This window comes from Artibeus jamaicensis, unplaced genomic scaffold (assembly GCF_021234435.1).
Source record: "Artibeus jamaicensis isolate MK-2021 breed Jamaican fruit bat unplaced genomic scaffold, CSHL_Jam_final scaffold_1019, whole genome shotgun sequence".
Classification (NCBI taxonomy): domain Eukaryota; kingdom Metazoa; phylum Chordata; class Mammalia; order Chiroptera; family Phyllostomidae; genus Artibeus; species Artibeus jamaicensis.
The window spans coordinates 4,722,925-4,742,756 of record NW_026522025.1 but is presented as its reverse complement, the minus strand read 5'-3'; the positions used below and the strand labels follow the sequence as shown (position 1 = coordinate 4,742,756).

At 53.5% G+C, this 19,832-nt stretch overlaps 1 protein-coding gene across 1 annotated transcript; it reads left to right on the top strand.

Annotated features, from left to right (window-relative positions):
* Positions 1–2,069: 2,069 nt before the first annotated feature.
* On the top strand, positions 2,070–19,239 carry CDCP2 (CUB domain containing protein 2). The gene is made up of 6 exons (XM_037161405.2): positions 2,070–2,148; positions 8,074–8,421; positions 11,600–11,935; positions 12,887–13,240; positions 15,711–15,889; positions 18,913–19,239. Exons 1-6 carry the CDS (start codon positions 2,070–2,072, stop codon positions 19,237–19,239), a joined length of 1,623 nt encoding a protein of 540 aa, XP_037017300.2.
* Positions 19,240–19,832: the final 593 nt, after the last annotated feature.

Genomic DNA, 19,832 nt, shown 5'->3' with positions numbered 1-19,832 from the left:
GGGGGGACATGGTCAGATGAACATTCTATGAAGAGACAGTTTTGTCACCGTAACAGCAGCAGTCTTACGGATGGCTCGATTGATGGCCGTCGCGGCCCTGCCCACACCCTGCGACACTCACCCCTCCCGGGCACACAGACGCTGTGCCTATGGCCCCTGGACCACTGCTCCCCGTTCACAGGGAGGCTGGGGTGCCTGGGGCAGGCCCTCGGTGGCCTACACCCGGGGACAGCTGGCAGTTGGTAGACCGACACCCCGCTTCCTCACCCCTCGGTGGAAGAACTTGGGGTGGTAGGGTACACCGTCACCGGGGGTGCCCATGGGGGTCAAGCCTCGTTTGCCCGTAACAGCAAGCTGCTCGTGAACACACCCTGAACTGGCTGCTTTTCACCCCCGTCTTAATTCCCCACTTCCACACCTGGGCCTGCTGCCCTCTTTCCTGATACAAACTACTTGCCCTTTAGTTCTTGTCAAAGGTCTTCCTGTAGAACAACCCAGCCTGAGACAGCGGCTCGGACCCCTGAGCCCCAGGGCTGTCTTCTCCATGACAGGAAAAGTCTCCCTCGCACGTTCTGTGGGGGGCTCCCAGGACTTAGTAGGGACTGGGCTGGCTCTTTCTCACACATGGTGGTTGGTTCGTACGAATGCTGTCCCCTCAGACTGCCCAGGACAGCCGGACCTTTGTTCCTGCCAATCAAGCCCTACAGGTAAGCAGATCCCTCAGGCCTGACTATTCCTGATGCTCTTTGCTGAACACCTTCCAGGTGGCCTCCCACGCTGGCTGCAGAGGGCTCCCCGGGGACCTCCCGACAAGGGGACGGGCCAGAGGCAACATGAGGTCTGGCAGATGGACATCTGAGTTCCTCTGAGGTAAGTAAAAATCGTACTCGCTCCTAAGCCCTGGGCCAGGAGCTGGCCAAGACTTCCCAGACATCGTCTCGCCCGCCGACCTGCAGCCACCCGCTGCCCTGCCTCATGGTGGAGGAGCTGCGTCTCAGAGAGGCTGGGTGAGTGTCCCAGGCTCCGCATGCAGCCTGCGGCAGGTGGGAGCTCTGGGATTCAGACCTCGTCTGTCCATCTGTCCGAGCAGAGCCCTGGCTCCTCACTGGGAGGCAGGAACACGCCGCCTTCACCCCAGATGCCCTGAGCCCAGTGCAGGCTCTGGCAGGGTGCTGAGGAAGTGAGCATGGGGCCAAGGTGAACCGAACAGGCCCCCAGAGGAAGTGCAAAGCTCCTGTTTCCCGTTGGACCCCGAGCCCCGGAGGGCACTTCTGCAGCCTTGCCCCTGCAGGGGTCTGGCACTTAGGGATGTTCCAGCAAGGTGTGTGGAGCAATAAAGGAGTGAATATTGATGTTCTCAGCCAGCATTTAAACTGCGGCCCGGATCTGTGAGTGTGTTAGGGACTGCACAGTGTGATTACCCCATTCTGTCACTCCTGCCGTATTCTCCCACGACAGAGGCATTTCCCACATCAGCTGCCCGCCACCACCTCCCTCGCTCCCCCTCCAAGCTCGTCTAAGTGTGTCTGAAGGACACTTGTCCCACGTGTCCCACTGTTTAGAGGTTCCCTTCAGTTGCCCCAAGAGTGGGGGGATGGGAAAGCCCTGCAGCAAGGGCCCTCTGTGTGCCTCCACATGTTACCACGTTTCATGCCCACAGCAGTCCTGTGGGCAGGGCTGAATGGTCCCACTGCACAGATGGGGAAGGCTGAGACCCAGAGGTTCCAGGTCACTTGGCAAGTTGGAGGTGGACCTGGGATGGATCCCAGCTCTGTCTAGCCCAGGACTCAGGCCCTTCCTCACCGCCAGACTCCCTCCCAGCCCTGCTTACTTCCCTCCCTGGTACAGCGTGGCCAGTGCAGGTCTCTGGACGTGTAAAGCTGGTGACACCGGATCCGTCACCTTAGGGTGGAGTGAGGGAAGCACCTGGGGATCAGCTTACTAATTCGAGGGGCCAATGAATTATTCACGCGCCATTAACTTGGAGGCCCTTTCAGTCTCACCTCTCTTTCCCCTGCTTCAGACCCTCAGACCCGGGCCTGTAGACTTGTGGGGCCCCCCGAGAGGAGATGCTGACAGAGCTGGGGTGCTGCCTGCTGCTGGCAGTGGCACTGCTGGGCCCTGGACCCAGGGCCCGAGCCATGAAAGGTAGGAGCTCCTGGAGAGAGGCAGCATGCCAGTGGGGAGGGGGGGAAGGGGTGGGCAGGCAGCAGTGGGGGGCTCGGGGGGCTTCTATGTGGGAGGCCGGAAAGCAGGAGGCCTCCTGGGGAAGCTGGCTGACTGAGGGTGTATTTGCTTCTGAGGTGCGGGGAAGACAATACTCACCGAGTGGCTGCTGCTGTGTGCTGGATGCTTCCATTTATGATTGCGTTTAATCTTCACAATAAACTTCACAATGGGTGTTAGACCCCATTTTACAGATGAGGAAACTGAGAGTGAGAGAGGTTAAGGAACCTAGCTGAGTCTGCGTGGTTACCAAGGGCAAAGGGAATGGCTCAGAGAACCAGTACCAGTTCGTTGCTGGAAGGAGCCTTTGATCGGCTCCTGAGAGCCCGCTGCTCTTCCCGCTGCTCTTCCCGCTGCTCTTCCCGCTGCCGGCCGGATGAAATCAGAGTTCCCTAGGGTGGCAGTCAGCACACTCCCAGCACAGCTCCGATTTCTGAGCAATATCCAGCCTCTGGTGTGCTGGGTCCCCAGGGCATCCTGCGCTCTGACTGAGGGTCACAGCCCTTTCACCTGGGGGCTCCTCTGCCTGGAACATCTCTTTTGTCTTTTTCTACCTGAGAACATCTGGCTCATCCACCAAACTAAGGTCAAACACCACCTCCAGGAAGCTGTCCGCATCCCTTCTTCATCTGCAGGTGCTCCCGGGGCCCTCTGCCAGCACTGGTCCCAGGCCTCTTAGTACTGCTCTGGCCCTCTGAGCTGAGCGTGTGTGCCCATGAAGGGAAGGTGGCCTCATTCACCAGCAAGGGGCGTGCACACAGTCGGGGCTCAGCAAACAGCTGCCAGCGCCTCGTTTTCCTACAGGCTCAAAGCGGGCTCAGGAAGGAAACATAACTGGCCAGTCACCTAGCTGGTGGCACAGATGGGCTGGACACCCAGCTGTCTCATTCCATGCCTAGGTGGTGGGAAGAGCCAGCTGTTGCCGTTTTCCAGCCACCTGGGCTTCAGTGACCTTGGGGTGACCTTGGGGTCAGTGCCTGGGTAAAGTCCTGGGCCGTGAGAGTTTGGCTCTGACTCTGTCATGGCATGACCTGTCCTGTGGGCAGGGCTGGGGAAAGGACAGAACAGTGACTGTTCCTCTGTCCTCCTACCATAAAGGCCTGCCCCAGGGGCCGGCAGGGAGCTGAGAATGTGGACCGTGTATGCACCTTGCAGCCCCTGCATGGCTTTATGTCATCCCTGCTCACAGCTACCCAGCCAGGGAGGTGTCACTGTCCCCATTTCACAGATGCATGACTGAGGCTCAGGAGGATAAGTGATAGGGAGTCGGAGCCTTTGTTCATGTCATTAAACCTGCTCGTTCCTCACCAACTCAAATGCCATCTCCTCTGTGAATCCCCAACAGTGCAGGCCCCAGCAAGACTGGCCTCCCTTCCTCTGGACCCTGGAGCCCCTGTGTGTCCACAGCGCCATCACACTGTGTGCTTTGTCTCATTTGCCTGACGCCCCCTCCCATTCCCACCCCACCCGTGCCTGTGAGCTCCCAGGGAGGGAGGGGCCCATTCTGAATCAGCACAGCCCTGGGACGGGGCGAACGCTCGGTGAGGTATCTTCTCTCATGGGAACACTGGTTAAGGGTGTTGAACTTCAGATGGTTTTGGTTGCAAGCGACAAACCCAGCCCGGATGAGTTTAAGGAGGGGGAGGAATGCCCTGGCTCTGCATGCGGGGAGGCAGGAGTGCAATGAGCGAGGCTCAGGGATGCCTGCAGCCAGAGCGTCCTGGCTTCTGGGTCATGTTCACTTTTCACATGGTTCTCGCCACCTGCTGACAAGCTTTTTTTCTCAGTGGGCCCTGAGCATGGTCCCGCCCAGGGTTCTCACTCCCAGCCTAGGGACTAGAGAGGACAGGGCTCTCCTCCGGGTGTCCTGCAGCAGGACTCTGGCCCAATCCAGCACAGGCCCACCTTGCAGGCCGGTCACTGCAGTGGTCGCAGGAGCCCCGGGATTGCCCAGCTGGGTCCTGTGGTCAGGTTGTTGCCCCACAGAGGCAGGGGAGCCGGTATCGGAAAGAGGGGGCGTGTTGTTGCAAGAGATGGAGAAGTGGGTGCTGGGAAGACCAAAGCAATAGATGAGAGCTACAGCAAGTAACTTCCCTTTCTGGGCCTCAGTTTTCTCATCTGTGAAATGGAGACAATCACACCTGCTTTGTCTGTTTTATGGAGCTATTGTGAGGATGATGCAAGATCTGACACTCACTCGTTCAGCAAATGTGCATCGAGCACCCGCTCTATGCCAGCTACTGTTCCAGGTGCTTGGGATGCAGCAGAGGACCACACACAGCAGTCCCTGCTCTCAGAGAGCCTCACAGGGAGCCAAACGAGTGGGGAAACCACACAATGTGCTGGGCGGTGGTGAGCGCTGTGCAGACAACGGCAGCAGGAAAGGCTGCCGTCCAGGACGGGAGGTCACGCGGCAGATGGAGCGGCTGGGGGAAGCCCCACCGAGAAGGTGGCCAGGAACGTGTTGGGGTTGTTTTTTTTGAAACTTTTAATTATAAAAAATTTCAAACACACACACAGTAGAGAAAATAGCACAGTGAATCTCTAGTCTTCAACAACCATCTGAAGCGGTCGTCCACATGCTGCCTGTCTTGTTTCTCCTGCTCTACTTCTCCGTTTCGGGGCGTCTGGACCACTTTCAGGCCAGTCCCAGATACGTTATTTCACCGTAAATGTGTCAGAATATATCTCTAACAGATGTGTGTACTGTCCTCTCCCCCGGCAACCACTTTCCTACTCTGTTTCTATGAGTTCCACTTTTCTTTTTTTAGATGCCACATGTAAGTGATATGCAGTATTTGTCTTTCTCTGTCTGGCTTAGTTCATTTAGTAGAGTGTCCTCAAGGTCCATCCACGTGGTTGCAAATGAAAGGATGGCCTTTTTAAATTCCATTATGTGCGTGTATAGGGCCCAGCACACACGACGCCCCTTTTTATTACAGAATCTTTTATTACAAAATCATGTAACTCTGTAACATAACAGTGTCACACTCAAGCACACCACGTGACATTCTAGGTGGAATGTTCAAATTGTTGTCCGTCTCATGTGAGACATTCGCGTAGCCTACCAAGCAGGCTTGAGCCACACTCAAGCAGGCATTACTTCTGCCAGACCCCGTACACACACACACACACACACACACACACACACACACACACACAATGTGTGTATCACCTCTTCTTTATCCATTTATCTGTCGATGGACACTTAACGCATTTCCATAACTTGGAGATTATAAATAATGCTGCAGTGCACATAGAAAAGTGCAGTGTGCATTAAAAGTCTTTAATATTCTCTTTCCATTTCCTGCGGTGCGTACCCTGAGGTGGGATTGCCGGATCCTGTGGTAATTCTGGTTCTGATGTTTCGAGGACGCTCCATACTGTTTGAGTGGCGGCTGTACTGTCTGACACTCCCACCCACAGGGCACAAAGGTTTGCTCTTGCCCACATCCTCACCCACACTTGCTACCTCTTGTCTCTTTGGTAACAGCCCTTCTAACAGTGTGAGGTGACAAGTCAGTGTGGTGTAGATTTGCATTTCCATGGTGACTAGTGAGCTGGAGCACCTTTCCACGTCCCTGTCGGCCATTCCTATGTCTTCTTTGGGAAAATGTCTATTCAGTTTCTCTGCTCATTTTTAATGATTGTTTTTTGTTTTTTTGTTTTTGTTTTTGTTTCTTGCTATGGAGTTGTATGAATTTATATTGTGGATACTAAACCCTTATCAGATGTATGATTTGCAAATTCAGTATTTTCACCAGTTCTGTATGTTCCATTTTCATTTCATTATCTATATAAATATTTTGGTATTTTTTAATTATACACAATTTCAAATATTTAGCAAAATTGAAAGACTTTTACAGGGAGTACCCTTCGACCCAACCACCTAAGTTTTACCTCACCTAGTTTTTTACTCAGCTCTTAGCACAGACACTGAAGACGATTATTTCACTCGGGTTTGCCAAATTTCGATTTCCTAATGTGCTCACTCTCTCTGCAGTCAACCGTAAATACCAATTTTCCTTCACCGACTATTCGGTTACCCCGAAACACAGTACACAATAGGGAGGCAAAGTAGACGCTTAATTCTTTTTCTTTCTACATATTAATGGGGAAAAAAAACAAGTTTGTGCCCCAGATACCTCTCAAAGAAACTGATGAGTTTCTCTTTTATTTCTTTAGAGTTGCATTATGAGTTCATGAATTTTTATGTACTTAATGTGTTTTAATCCACTGCAGTCATCACCCTGTTTTGGTGCTCAAACTGTACCTGCTTTAGCCAGTAGGCGCCCCTTCCAGTAGGTTCCCATGACCTTTGACACAGCCCCTCGGTCTTTGCCAGCCTCTTGGCTTTCTGGAGCGACATGATGTCCCAAGTGCATGTTGTATGTTTCCTGCCCTGGACCCACCATTTCCCATTGCACATAATCATTCTAATCTGAGGCCCAGGGTGCAAAGTACTACTGTAGTACTATTACTTTTAAGCCTTTTTAAGGAACAATACTAAGACATTATTTTTCAGAAATTAAAAAAAATCTTAAATTCATATTGATGTTATCAATTCAACTTAAGGATCCAAGGGTTTTACTTAATTTTTAAATTTTATATCTGTACCATTCTTCTGTTACTCTGAAAAACTTAGTTTCTATTGACATTAACTTATTGCTTTGTTTCAATAGATAAAATACAGTAACAGTATTTACTACTATTACTAATAGTCTACTAAATATATTTTAAGATTTCTTTGTGGGTTTTTTTGTCCTTGGGATATATTCCACTAGGAATGTTCAGTCAAAATAGTGTCTTTCAAAGTCATTTGAAATCACTTTCTCCATGTGAATGTGCCTCTAACTTGATAATATAGTTAAGTTTGTTTGTTTCAGTTTGGGATACTTAAGGGTTACTTAATTTTTTAAAGTAATTTAAAAATTACACTAAAATCATTCATAATTACAAAGCCGGCTGCGTTTAAAGAGGTGCAGCGCTCACGCCTGTCCCCGCCCTTTGCTCCTCCCCCTGGTGGAGAATCGTTTTTTATTCGTTCCCTCCCACTGTTTCCTTTTTAAACTATAAGCAAATATGTACATATAAGAATATACCTTTTAAAAAAAGATTTTACTTATTTATATTTAGAGAGGGGGAAAGAAGGGAGGAAGAAAGGCAGAGAAACATCAGTGTGTGGTCGACTCTTCCTCACCCCCCACTGGGGACCTGGACCCAGGCATGTGTCCTGACTGGGAATCGAACCAACAGCCCTTTGGTCTGCAGGCCAGTGCTCAATCCACTGAGCCACACCAGCCAGGGCTAAGAATATACTTTTAACATTATAATAGGCTGTGCACATTTCCGCTCAGAGTGATGAGCAGTTATTATTTAAAGAATTTATAAATTCTCTCCTGCACGTATCCAGGGCCTGACATACAGCACTATTTTGTCTAAAACTATAGGCTCACCTGACACCCTGTCTCCTTTCCCTGCATTTTCTCCATAGCATTTCAACTATTTAATTTACTCTGCATTTTACTTATGATGTTTATGGTCTGTCTCCCCCACCAAAATGTAAATTCCATGAGGGCAGGGATTTTTGTCTGTGTTGTTCCTGCTAATAACCTCAGCACCTAGAGCAATGCCTAGCACTCAAGTGATGTTTATTGAATGAGTAAAATAATGTTTGGTGAATACATGAAGCACAAGTGAATAAATGAAAAAGCACATGAATAAATGAATTAATTTAGGACCATGGCCTCGGGCTCCCTCCTTCCATCCCGAAGACCCGGCTGTGTAGCTGGGCCCACCACCCACTGCTTCACTCGGACTCTGAGCCACTCTTCCCTCTCACCTCAGGTGTCAAATGTGGGGGTGTGCTCTCTGCACCTTCTGGAAACTTCTCGAGCCCCAACTTCCCCAGACCCTACCCCTACAACACGGAGTGCAGCTGGCTGATCGTGGTGGCCGAGGGCTCCTCTGTGCTGCTCACCTTCCATGCCTTCGACCTGGAGTACCACGACACCTGCGGCTTTGACTTCCTGGAGATCTACAACGGGGCGGCAGCAGACCCGGGCAACCTGCTGGGGAGGTTCTGCGGCCAGGTGCCCCCGCCACCCTTCACCTCCTCCTGGCATGTCCTGTCCGTCATCTTCCACTCTGATAAGCACGTGGCCAGCCGTGGCTTTTCTGCAGGCTATCAGAAAGGCAAGGGGGACTTGGCAGTGGAGACGGTGGTCCTGGGGTGGAGGTGGGGGAAGAGCGGTGGGGCTAGGCTGAGACCTGCTGCTCCGTAACCTGGATGACTTGCTCTCAGAGCTCGCAGGGCAAAGGCAGCCTGCACCTGTCATTTTGGTCGTTTGCAGGGTCCCATCTTCATGGCAACAACCCCCATGTCTCCCTCTGTTGTTCCCGGGAGGCCCCAAGTGTCTCGCTGCGTCAGTCCTCACTGTGCTCAGGAACGAGGCCTCTCTTACTCTTCTGTTCTTACCCTCCTGATCCCCTGCCCCGCGTCAGGACACTGGAGGGGACGCCACCCTGTCACCGTTGCTGGTCCCTCTGCGGTATCTCATTACTTCATGGGCATATGACCCCTGTGCCCCTTCAGGGTTGTCTCTGTGGCCCATGGAAGGGCCACAAGAGTCCGTGTGGAGCTGGTGATGCTCTCCCTCCCGAAGCCTTTCTTGAACTTGTCTCTGGTGTCTGGGGTCCTTAACCCCTCCCTCCTTCATGCAGGCCGGCAACCTGCCCCCATTCCAGTCACCTTTGTCCTTGACTCATTACTTCTGTCCTAGGCTTCTCTGCACAAACTCATTCGTGGCAGCTCAAGCAGCAAACAACCCCCAAGGTTCCTGGCACACAGGGTCCATCAACAGCAACCAGGGGGCTCAGGTGGAACCCCAGTTCTCTCTGGCTTTAGAGGCATAAAATGGTAGAATGCTAAACCACCAGACTGATTTAATAGCAGTTTTGGAATCTTAGACCCTTAGATTTTTTAGAATGTTCAGATATCAAAGTCATAATGCCATGGGCAAGATGTTCCAACATTTTTTAAAACTCATTTTTTAAAAAGATTTTATTTACTTATTTTTAGAGAGAGGAGAGGGAGGGAAGAAGAAAGGGAGAGAAACATCAATCAATTGCCTCTTACATGTGTCCCGACCAGGGACCAGGCCCGCAACTCAGGCATGTGTCCTGACCAGGAATCAAACCCACCGCCTTTCAATTTGTGAACGATGCTCAACCAACTGAGCCATGTCAGTCGGGGCCCAGCATTTTTAAAAAATGATATTTTATTGATTATGCTATTACAGATGTCCTGATTTCCCCCCCCCTTTGCTCCCCTCCACTCACTCAGGCAGTCCCCACACCATTGTTCATGTCCATGGGTCATGCATATTTGTTCTTTGGCCACTCCATTTCCTACACTGTACTTTACATCCCCATGGCTGTTCTGTAACTGCCTATAAAAATATGCAGCACTCCACGAATTTGCGTGTCATCCCTGTGCAGGGGTCGTCCGTATCGCTCCAGTTTTACATGAGCTGCCGAAGGGGGCGTAGGGCCCAGCATTTTTAAAAACAGTAGTACCCTTATGTCAAATGAGACTTGATGTTAATCTCTGATACATGAGAGACAAAGGTGGCCAGTATTCTGGTGTATGCATTTGTTTCATAAGTTCATACTTTTGTTTATTTTTTTTAAAGATTGTATTTATTTATTTCTAGAGAGAGGAAGGGAAGGAGAAAGAGAGGGAGGGAAGCGTCAAGGTGTGGCCACCTCTTGCATACCCCCCACCAGGGACCTGGCCTGCAACCCAGACATGTGCCCTGACCAGGAATCAAACTGGCAACCCTTTGGTTCACAGGCCTCTACTCAATCTACTGAGCCACACCAGCCAGGGCCAAGTTCATATTTTTAATATTTATTATAAACCAATTATTGAAAACATACCTAAGTCAGTACTTACAGCCACTAATGAGTTAAATTTTTACATGTAAAACATGTGACTGGATACCGTCTTTCGTTGCATTAAAAAATAGTTTGAATAGTTTGAACGCAGCATAGGAATGAAATTTGCACCAGATGCTGTGGATGGAGGCTCCAGAAGGCCCCTGAGGAGCACAGTTGGAGAGGCTCTGCTAAGGGTATCAGCCCTGGAAGGGATCGCACGCTGTCACAGCCTGACCTCTCGTTCCACAAACAATAACTCTGAGGCCCGCGGGAGAGCGTGCCTCCCCAGGTCACACAGCTCAGAGGGGAAGTCACTGGGACAGGAAGTCAAGTCCTCCTCCCAGCACCGCACTCGGTCTGCACGGCCGTGCTGTGGGGTGAGATTCTGGAGTCTCGGGAAATGTATCCGAGTGTGCCCCTCCCAGCCGGTGGTCCCCAGCCAGTCATGGCATTCGTCATCAACCACCTCCTGGTTGTGTTGGTCACACAGGGCTCTGAAGGGATTTCACCAGCACCTTCTCAGACTCTGCACAAGTGTGAGCCCCGTGGGTCAGGCTGGGCATGTGTGAGGATTTCTAACATTCCCGGGAGGCTCAGAGAGTGCTGGGCGACTTGCCAGGGTCACACAGCTGACATAAGGCAGAGTCAGGAGGACCACTGTCCTCAGACTTCAAGCCCGTCTCTACTTCATCAGACCCCCTCTCTAAACCTCAGTTTCCTCACCTGTTAGGGAGGTTTAATAGCAGTTCTGAACTCAGGCACCACACTGGCCTGGTCGGAGTGACAGTATCATGAGATCAAGTGCACAGGCACTGCAGTCAGTCAAACGCCATTTTCCAAGTTACCAGCCCAGCGACCTGCTGTCAGGGCCCTGTCCCTGCCCCTGTCCCTTGGGCCTTGCCACTTTAATGGCTCCCGCCAGCCTCCTCATCTCTGCTTGGGGGTTTTCTCTGAAGTCTCCGCTGGCCACCTCTACTCCCAGCTTCACACCAGTCCCCAAGCCCCCAGCAGGGCTCAGCAGCTGGTTCCACAACACCCTTCAGTGCCCATCTCCTGGTCCCTCCCACTCCGCGCACGGGGACCCCTGTGTCTCCCAAATAAACTCATCGTGCTCAAATCCTTGTCTCAGAATGCAGGTGAACCCCGACTCACACAGGTAAGTACGTTAATTTCTCTGTGCTGCCGTTTTCTCAACTGTACATGGGAAGGACCCCTGGCCGGCCCTCATCGGAATGTGTAACGGTTTAAAAAGACAGTGCAGGTGCTAAGCGCCTGACCTGCGCCTGCCAATCGGCAAGCGCTCAGTGGATGGCAACGAGGCTCCCAGGAAACGCCTGTGGGAGCGGCTCACTGGGGGTGTCTGGTGCCCATGGGAGGGGACTGTGGAGCCACGGGGAAGCAGAAAGGTGAGTTAAACCAGCCTCCCTTGCAGATGTGTGTGGCGGCGTTCTGACAGGCCTGTCGGGGGTCCTCACCAGCCCCGAATACCCAAACAGCTACCCCAACAATGTGGAGTGCCACTGGGTGATCCAGGCCGCTGGCCCTGCCACCATCAAGCTGGTGTTCGTGGACTTCCAGGTGGAGGGCAGCGAGGAGTGCACCTATGACTACGTGGCTGTGCTTGGGGCACCAGGCCCTGCTCATGGGCACCACTTCTGTGGCAGCTCCAGGCCCCCCATGCTGGTGTCACTGAGCCACGAGCTGCAGGTGATCTTTAAGTCTGACTTTAACATCGGAGGCCGGGGCTTCAAGGCCTACTACTTCTCAGGTAGGAGGGACCACAGGTCCACCCCAGCCCCTGGTGCATGCCGGCACCTGCCTCCCCAGTGTGCTTGTGTGGACAGAGGGTCACCCTTTCCTGCCTCTGGGCTTGTCACTTTCTGCTCTCTGTCTGTCTGGAATGCTTTAGCACACTCTTCCCTGCCTGGCCAATGCCAAGGCATAAGCAGGTCACCTCCTCTGTGAAGACTTCCTGATTCACTCAGAATCAGTCCCTTCTTTCCATTTGTTACACAAGTTTTCTCAGCAATGATCTGTTGCCTGTTGATCTTCTCTGCCTGCCTGAGTTCCTATGGGCTTATCTTTGTAGCCACCATGTGAAGCTATTTAATTAATGTTTGTACACGTAAATGAATGAACCCTTAGGGTAGTCACCCTCTGTAGGAGGAGATGGAAAAGGAAACAGACAGTGACAACTCACTGTGACCTATACTATGCAACAGTAAGAATCACGGATGACATCCTGGGAGAGGAGAGAATTAGAAAGTGCTTAATTAAGCAGAAGGAAGGGAAGGGTGCTCTGAGCAGAGAGATCTGCCCTTGCAAATGCATGGAGGACAGAGAGGGTTTGGTGTGCTTCACCTGTAGTGCTAGGAGATGCTTGGTGAGCCGGAAGGTAGGGGTGGATGAAGGGCAGTGAGGAAAAGGCAGGGTCAGGTCATGAACCACACCGTCAAGTCCAAGTTTACTCAACTCTGAAGACCAGTGTTAGGTGCTGTTTTTAAATGCTGAATGGAGCCAACATGCATGAAGGGAAGTGCCAGTTGGAATGAGATTCCCAGCTTTTAGCTAATTTCAAGTTGAAGCTGGCTTTGGGATCAACCGTCTAGTTTTCTGGCACGGTGCCCACAACCTGGCAGGGTGGCACTACAGCACCTGGTGCAGAAAATAACAATCCCCGCCCTTCTCACCATTGCTCCTCCTGCCCACTCCTCCCCAGGAGAATGCCAGGAGGTGTACACAGCCGTGCGGGGCAACTTCTCCAGCCCACACTACCCCAGCTCCTACCCCAACAACATCCGCTGCCACTGGACTGTCCGCCTGCCTCCTGGCTACCGGGTTAAGATGTTCTTTCTGGACCTAGAACTGGAAGGGCCCAACAGCCTGACCAAGACCTGTGACTTTGACCATCTGGCAGCCTTCGATGGGGCCAGCGAGCAGGCGCCCCTGCTGGGGAACTGGTGCGGCCGCCACCTGCCGCTGCCGGTCACCTCAAGCGGCAACCAGCTCCTGCTCCGGCTGCACACGGACCGCAGCACCACCCACAGGGGCTTCTCTGTGGCCTATATTGGAGGTCAGCTGGGCTCGGCAGGGTGGGTGTGCTGGGGCAGGCACGGCCAGGCAGGGGCCTGGGTCTCTTCAGTGGCCTTCCTCCATCCCACCAACTGGTCTCCACGACCTCTTTCCAGGTGGCTCTGCTGCCACCAACTCCTCCTCTGGGACCTTTGAGGCTGTGCCAGTGTGGCCCTTACTTATTTGCACTGTTGCAAGGACCTACTTTTCCAGCTTCCAACTCCACAACCCCTCATCCCTCCCCATCTGGCTCCTTCCCCATTGGCCCCTGGCCTCTTTGACACGGTGGTTGATCTCGGTCCTATATCCAGGGGTAATGTACAAAATGTGATAGCGTTATTTATGGTAAACGATTGGTATAACCACATGGATGTTGAGCAGCCTTGCTTGTATGAGCCAGAAATCCTGACTGACAGTGGCTTGAACAAATGGCTTTTGTTTTCCTCGCTTGACAAGAAGTCTGGAGCTAGGCAGCTTCTGTGTTGGTTCAGGAACTCAACCTTGTCCCAGCTGGTATCTCTGGGATACTCTTGGCCTCATTACTGCAAAACAGCTGCCACAGCATCAGGCATCATGTCCACATTCAAGAGCTGGAAGAGGGTAGGAGAGGTGTCAGCCACAAATTTCTTTTTATCAGGAAAGCAAAACCATTCTCAGCAGCCATCAGAAGACTTCTCAGTCTCATTGGTTTGAACTTGGTCTGATGGCCATGCCTAACTGTAGAGGAGTCTGGGGACATTGGTACTCAGCTTTTCCAGCCTCCACAGTGCCAGTTAGATTTGCCAGCCAACATTGTTCCCTTCTCACCGCCCTCCCCAGGGCCGTGGGGAAATGCCTGTGTCCTGGACCCATTTCGTCCTCTGTCTGACCAGGCCAAAGCTCTCTGTTGTGCAGGTACAGAAACAGGTGCAGGGAGAGGATGGCACAGCCAAGGCTGGAACTCACTCCCTGCCTTCGTGTGTGGCTGAGCGGGGTGCAGAGGAGGCCCTGCTGAGCTCAGACAGACCAAGGCCACACCCCAGTGCTGCCATTCACTGACCATCCATCCGCAAAGGGGGTTCATGGATGCCCTAGACAGGCTGTCATCAAGATGACAAGAGGTGACACAGGTCACAGTGCCTGGCTCTGAGGCCACCCTTGCTAAAGATGGATTTCTTTCTCTCATGTGCCTCAGGGCTGTCCTGCATTTGAAAGATCTTTCCTCTCTCCTTACTTCATGTACCAGAGGGGTTGGGGGGCCCAGCAGTGGGGAAGGGACCAGCAGAGCTGCAGTGAGCTAGCGGAGAGGGGTGGCCTGGGCAGCCCCACCCTCTGGGCCTCAGTCAGCTCCTTCCCTACACTTGGGGGGGAGTATGGTCCCTCTGCTAGAGGGCCGCCCTCCTCAGGGTGCACTCCCCACAGCCAGGGGCCTTGGGGCTTTGCCACAGCTAGCTGGCACGTCGTTTGCTCTTTGCGGGCCTCATCTTTTCCACCTGTAAAACCAGGACATTGGCTAACGGATCTTTCAAGTCCCTTTTGGTCCCCATAGTCTTAGTTCCAGGCCTGGGTCCCCTCCCAGCTCTGTGTGATCTCAGGCAAGCCCCTTCTCCTTTTGGTGCCTCTGGGGACGGAGGGTGAGGCAGCTCTGATCCTGGCTCCTGTTGGGGGCAGGAGCCCCTGCTCCGCCACGCCGCACCTCCCTCCCCGGGTCCCAGTGGGAGCCCAGGGTCAGACAGGGGCAGTCATGCTGGGCGAGGCGCCAGATGTGGCCCAGGCTGCAGGCGGCCCCCTGGCTAGAGGACAGCCTCACATCAATCAGAGGTGACACGCAGTTCAGCGCCACCAAGAGCATCGTGAGAGACGGCAGACCCATAAATCCCTGACTGCCCAGACACCAGAGGCTGAAATACGTCTGAGGCATTTCCCGAAGGGGCGTTGAGAGTCCCAGACCCCTGGCTGCCAGCTCTTTCCTTTTCCTCCCGCCGGCCCCCCATTTCCTTTCCCCTACACTCACTCACCCCTGCCCCTGCAAGCAGTGCCCTGTACACACACGTGTGCACACATACACACACACGCAGACCCAACATTCGAGTCGCCCTGTGGTGGCTTGTGGTGGCCCCCTGAGCTCCCTAGGCCACCACAGTGCCACCCGAATGTTTTAGTCGGTGCAGCCAGGGAGAACGGGACCTCCGGAATCCTACAGCTTCAATGGTTACCGTCCCACCCAACTACTGCAAGGCGCTCCTCCTCTCAGGGCTGTGTTTCCCAAACTGTGGAGATGTTTCGTCACATTCACCTTCTGGGGTCCTTGTGGGGAGAGAGAGGGCGAGGCTGTCTTCACCACAGTTTTCAAAGCTGCACCCCACAGGCCTGCAAAGGAGCGGGCCCGCTCTGGGCTCAGTTTTCCCGTTCGCCACACTGGAGTGGGAGCTTGGGGGTGGGGGTCAGAATGCCTGTCCCCAAGGCCTCCAGCTCCTCCCTCCTGTCCCTAGTTGTGCCCATGAACGTGAGCTGCTCCCGCACGGACTTCCAGATCCTGATCTCCACGCAGGCACTGGCCCCACTGGGGCAGACCCAGGTCTACCTGGGCAGCCGGCACTGTGCTGCCCAGGAGGTCAGCAGCACCTTCCGGATCCAGGCCCGCTTTGACACCTGCGGCACCGAGTCTCAGGTAGGGGCTGGGAGCGGAGGGCGGGCATGGGAGAGAAAAGCATCTGCTGTTCCTGAGAATTCAGCTTCTCTTTCTGGCTCTGCTGAATGCAAGTCCAGATCAGAGCTCAGCCCCTCTTGGCTTCGTAGAAACTTGCTCAGTGTAGACACAACCCAGAGCTCAGATGAGGGAGACAGATAAGGGGCCCTTGCACAACCTGGCACAACCAAAAGCCCCTGTTGGAGGCTCCTCCCATGAGGCCCCTATGGACTGACCATCCCTGGAGGCCGTCTCCTGTCATTCCCCCCTCCCTGGAGCCCCCCAGGCCCGCCCCCCCGTCTCCACCCCTTCCACACGCAGAGCTGTGCAAACCCTGCTGCCTACTGCCTGCCCCTTCTCTAATATTGGTGGGTTTTTTCGATTTTATTTATTTATTTATTTTTAGAGAGAGGGAAGGGTGGGAAAAAGAGAAATATCAATGTGTGAGAGAAGCATCAACTGGTTGCCTCTTGCAGGCCCCCACTTGGGGACCTGACCGGGAATTGAGCTGGCGACCTTTCGGGTCGTAGGCCAACACTCAGTCCACTGAGCCACATCAGCCAGGACCCCTTCACTAATCTTGTGATCCAAATCCTTCCCTGGGCTCCACAAAACAAAAGGGCCCTTCAGGTAATAGGATCCACCTCCCTCCAAAGGCATTGAGGCTTGCAAATGAATTTTTTCTACAACCCTTGTGTTTTGGAAACCCTAAATCCTGGCCTGGGCCCTCAGAGCTGCTGAGCATGCCCCGAGCACCCCGGATGTTTGTATTCTTAGGGACAGGTCAGGCAGGGGTGACTGGTGTCTATTAGGGTGACCCCCCCAGACTTGGTACCTGGGGATCCGGCAGACTGGCCTGGCAGAAACCACAGGCTTTCCAGCAAACCGTACTCCCCCTCCCCCACGTACGCCTCTAACCCCTCCAGCCCACCACTCTGCTTCCCCAGCCTCCTGGCAGCCGCTGACCTTTTGACCTGAGAGGAGGAGAAGTGGGGTCAGTGTTGGCTGCTAAGACAATCTGCTTGTACTGCTCTCCAGGCACTAAGACCCCCAGGGGTTTTCTTGGGCAGGACCACATTCCCCGGAGTCATGGAATGATGCAGACAGGGAATTCTAGAAACAGGGAATTGTATGATCTAGAAGGAGGAACACATACACACTCAGAGTCTCAGAACCATCCCCAGAACTGGGAACTGCGAAATCCTAGAACCTTGGAACCACAGACTCTTGGAGTTTGTATCTTGGAAACAGAGCTGAGAACCTTAGGCTCGTGGATTCTTAGTGCAATGCTATTAAGCCTACAACCCAGGAGAACCAATCACTGCACCAGGTAGCTTTCCAAGATTCGCAGCTCAAAAGGCCAAAAGCCGGGGCAGCCTTTGTGCGCCACTTAAACAGCCCTGCAGATCTGACTCCATAACCATAGCACCTTGTGTGGCCTTGCCTTCCTCCTCCAACCTTGCACTCATGGAGAACTTTCCTGAACCCCATTTCATGACTTTTCTCCTTCACTATGAAGAGGCACTTGGGCCTCTTGACTGGGTCCCCTTCCATGCCCAGGTACGCCCTTTTCTTGCCCAGTGTCCCAGTTCTGCGTCACAAAAGCCCAGGGCACCAGTCCTCTTTGAAGGGCATGGTGGTGGGTGGGCCCAGGGTGCAAATGCAAGGAGGCTCCCCACATTGCAGAAACCCAGAGTTGGGAGAGAACCTCAAGGTCACCTTGTCTCCAAAACTCCCTTCTCCGAAGTGTCCAGGCCTGCTCTCTCTGTTTTAAGCAACTTTGTAAAAAAATATTATTTTTAGGGAGAGGAGAAGGGAGGGAGAAAGAGAGGCAGAGAAACACCCATGTGGGAGAGAAACATCAATGGGTTGCCTCTCACATGCCCCCCAACTGGGGACCTGGCCCTCAACCCAGGCATGTGCCCCGACTGGGAATCAAACCAGTGACCTTTGGCTTTGCGGGATGACCCCCATCCAACTGAGCCACCCCTGCCAGGGCTGTTTTAGGCCACTTTGATTTTTAGAAGCCCCGCTACTGGGCAGGAGCAGTTGGGCAACCTGAAGAGGGTGTGGCTGCTGCAGATGCGGGGTGCAGGGGGAGGAGCCCTGCGTCACAGCAGCCCTGCTCCAGACCTTCAGACTGCCCATCAAAACACTGCCCCGGGGCCAGGCCCTAACACCTCAGCGCCTCGGGGCGCCAAACCTCTGGAATCTCACTCCCCAGCCTCAGGGTGGTACCACTCTGGTGACCAGGGACTCAACAGCAGGGACACATAATTGCTGCAGACATAACTTGGAGGAAAGATTCCAGAAGAAAAGTCATGTAACACCAGGAACAAGGCTTCTATCTGGGAGGCAGGAGACTTGGCTTCCAGACTTGGCTCCGGGTATTGCCAACTTTGCTAGGCCCCAGTGGGCACGCCTGTAAGTTGCCAGGGAAGGGAGATGGAACTGGATGCCATGGAAGTCCCACTGGTCCCGTGTTCTTTGATATGAGTGAGGTGCGGTGGCTCAGAGTGCAGTGAGAATCGGGCAGGTCTGGGTGAGAATATGTTCCCTGTCACGTGTGTGCTGTGTGACTCAGACAAGGGCCAAGTCACCTTTAGGCCTCAGTTTCTTCATCTGTAAAGTGGGGTTATCAATAGTACCAATAAGAGAGGGTTGTGAGAATTAAATGAGATAATGCACTTAAGACACAAAGCCTGGAATGAAGCAAATGTCCCTGCGATTATCGTTACTACCTGTCATAAATCCTGCTTCTTTGAAGCCAGAACAAACACTGACCCATCAAATCTGATCTTGTCCTTCCAGACACTCTCGTAGCACCCCTTCTACAGGTGGGGACACTGAGGGTCCCTGTGGGAAAGGAGTCAGTGACCAAGCTGGGACTAGAGCCCAGCCTCCTGGGGTTCTGCGGCCTTGGTGCTGAGTCCCCAGATATCTAGGGGGACAGGGTGAGCCCTGGGCCCCTTCGGGTGTGAGTGAGTGCCCCGTGACCCCCACAGAGAAGGAACAACACTTTGGTGATTGTCAGCGTGCTGTACATCACTTTCTCGGCTGCCGGTCAGGACGACACCCACGAGTACGAGGTCCGCTGTGAGCCCCGGCGCAAGGAGGCGTCCGTGCACCTGCTGTCCGGCTCCCACTGGCTTGGGCCCTACGCCGCCGCGGCCGAGCCCCTCCAGGAAGCGCCACCCAGGGACGAGGTGGAAGCAGTGGAGGTTCCTGTGGCCATGGTGGCCCAGGACACTAGTGACATTGTTTTCCTGGGCCTTTGCATCCTGGCTGGAGTCCTCATGGTCATTGCCATCGTGGTCCTGATGCTGCTGTGAGCAGGCCAGGTAGGGCCCTGGCCACTGGCATTCCTGGGAGTTGGCTTGGGAACCCTGCACAAGGGGCAGAACCAGGCCTCGCTGACATGTTAGTGACCGGGGGCAAATCACTGTCCCTCTCTGAGCCTCAGTTTCCAAAGGACCATTACTCCACCATGCTTATCTCACAAGGCTGACCTGAGGCTCAGAGAAGGGCTTTGTAAACTGAAATGTGATGTGGCTGTGTATGCAGTTGTCATTAGTTTCAAAGACACAAAAGAACTGTGTGTCACTCTTACTGGAGACAGAGTGGATAAAGCTGACTCCTTCTGCAACTTGTGAGAGTGTTTCACCAACTCAGGGTGCAAGTAAGGGCATCTCTTACTTTTTCAACAAGTTGCGCATCCCAAGCCTTTGTCAGCAAGACGTTCCTGACCCATAGGGAGCCTTCACTCTCCCCCAAATGGCCCAAGAACCCTGAGGACTTCATCTGAAGCAGCCCAGTCCTGCCTTCAGACTCCAGAACAGAGGAAAGGGGCAGAAACCCCACTAAGCACTGTCGTTTCAGCTGCTGCCATGTGGTGTTGCTGCTGAATACAGGCCGTGTGCATGGA

What these genes read in the sequence shown, in the direction of transcription:
- CDCP2 (XM_037161405.2), top strand. Translation starts at nt 2,070, where the DNA reads ATGCTGACAGAGCTGGGGTGCTGCCTGCTGCTGGCAGTGGCACTGCTG. An exon ending in CAAGGCCTACTACTTCTCAG is followed by an intron (nt 11,936 to 12,886) that starts GTAGGAGGGACC and finishes ACTCCTCCCCAG; the next exon opens with GAGAATGCCAGGAGGTGTAC. An exon ending in CCTGCGGCACCGAGTCTCAG is followed by an intron (nt 15,890 to 18,912) that starts GTAGGGGCTGGG and finishes TGACCCCCACAG; the next exon opens with AGAAGGAACAACACTTTGGT.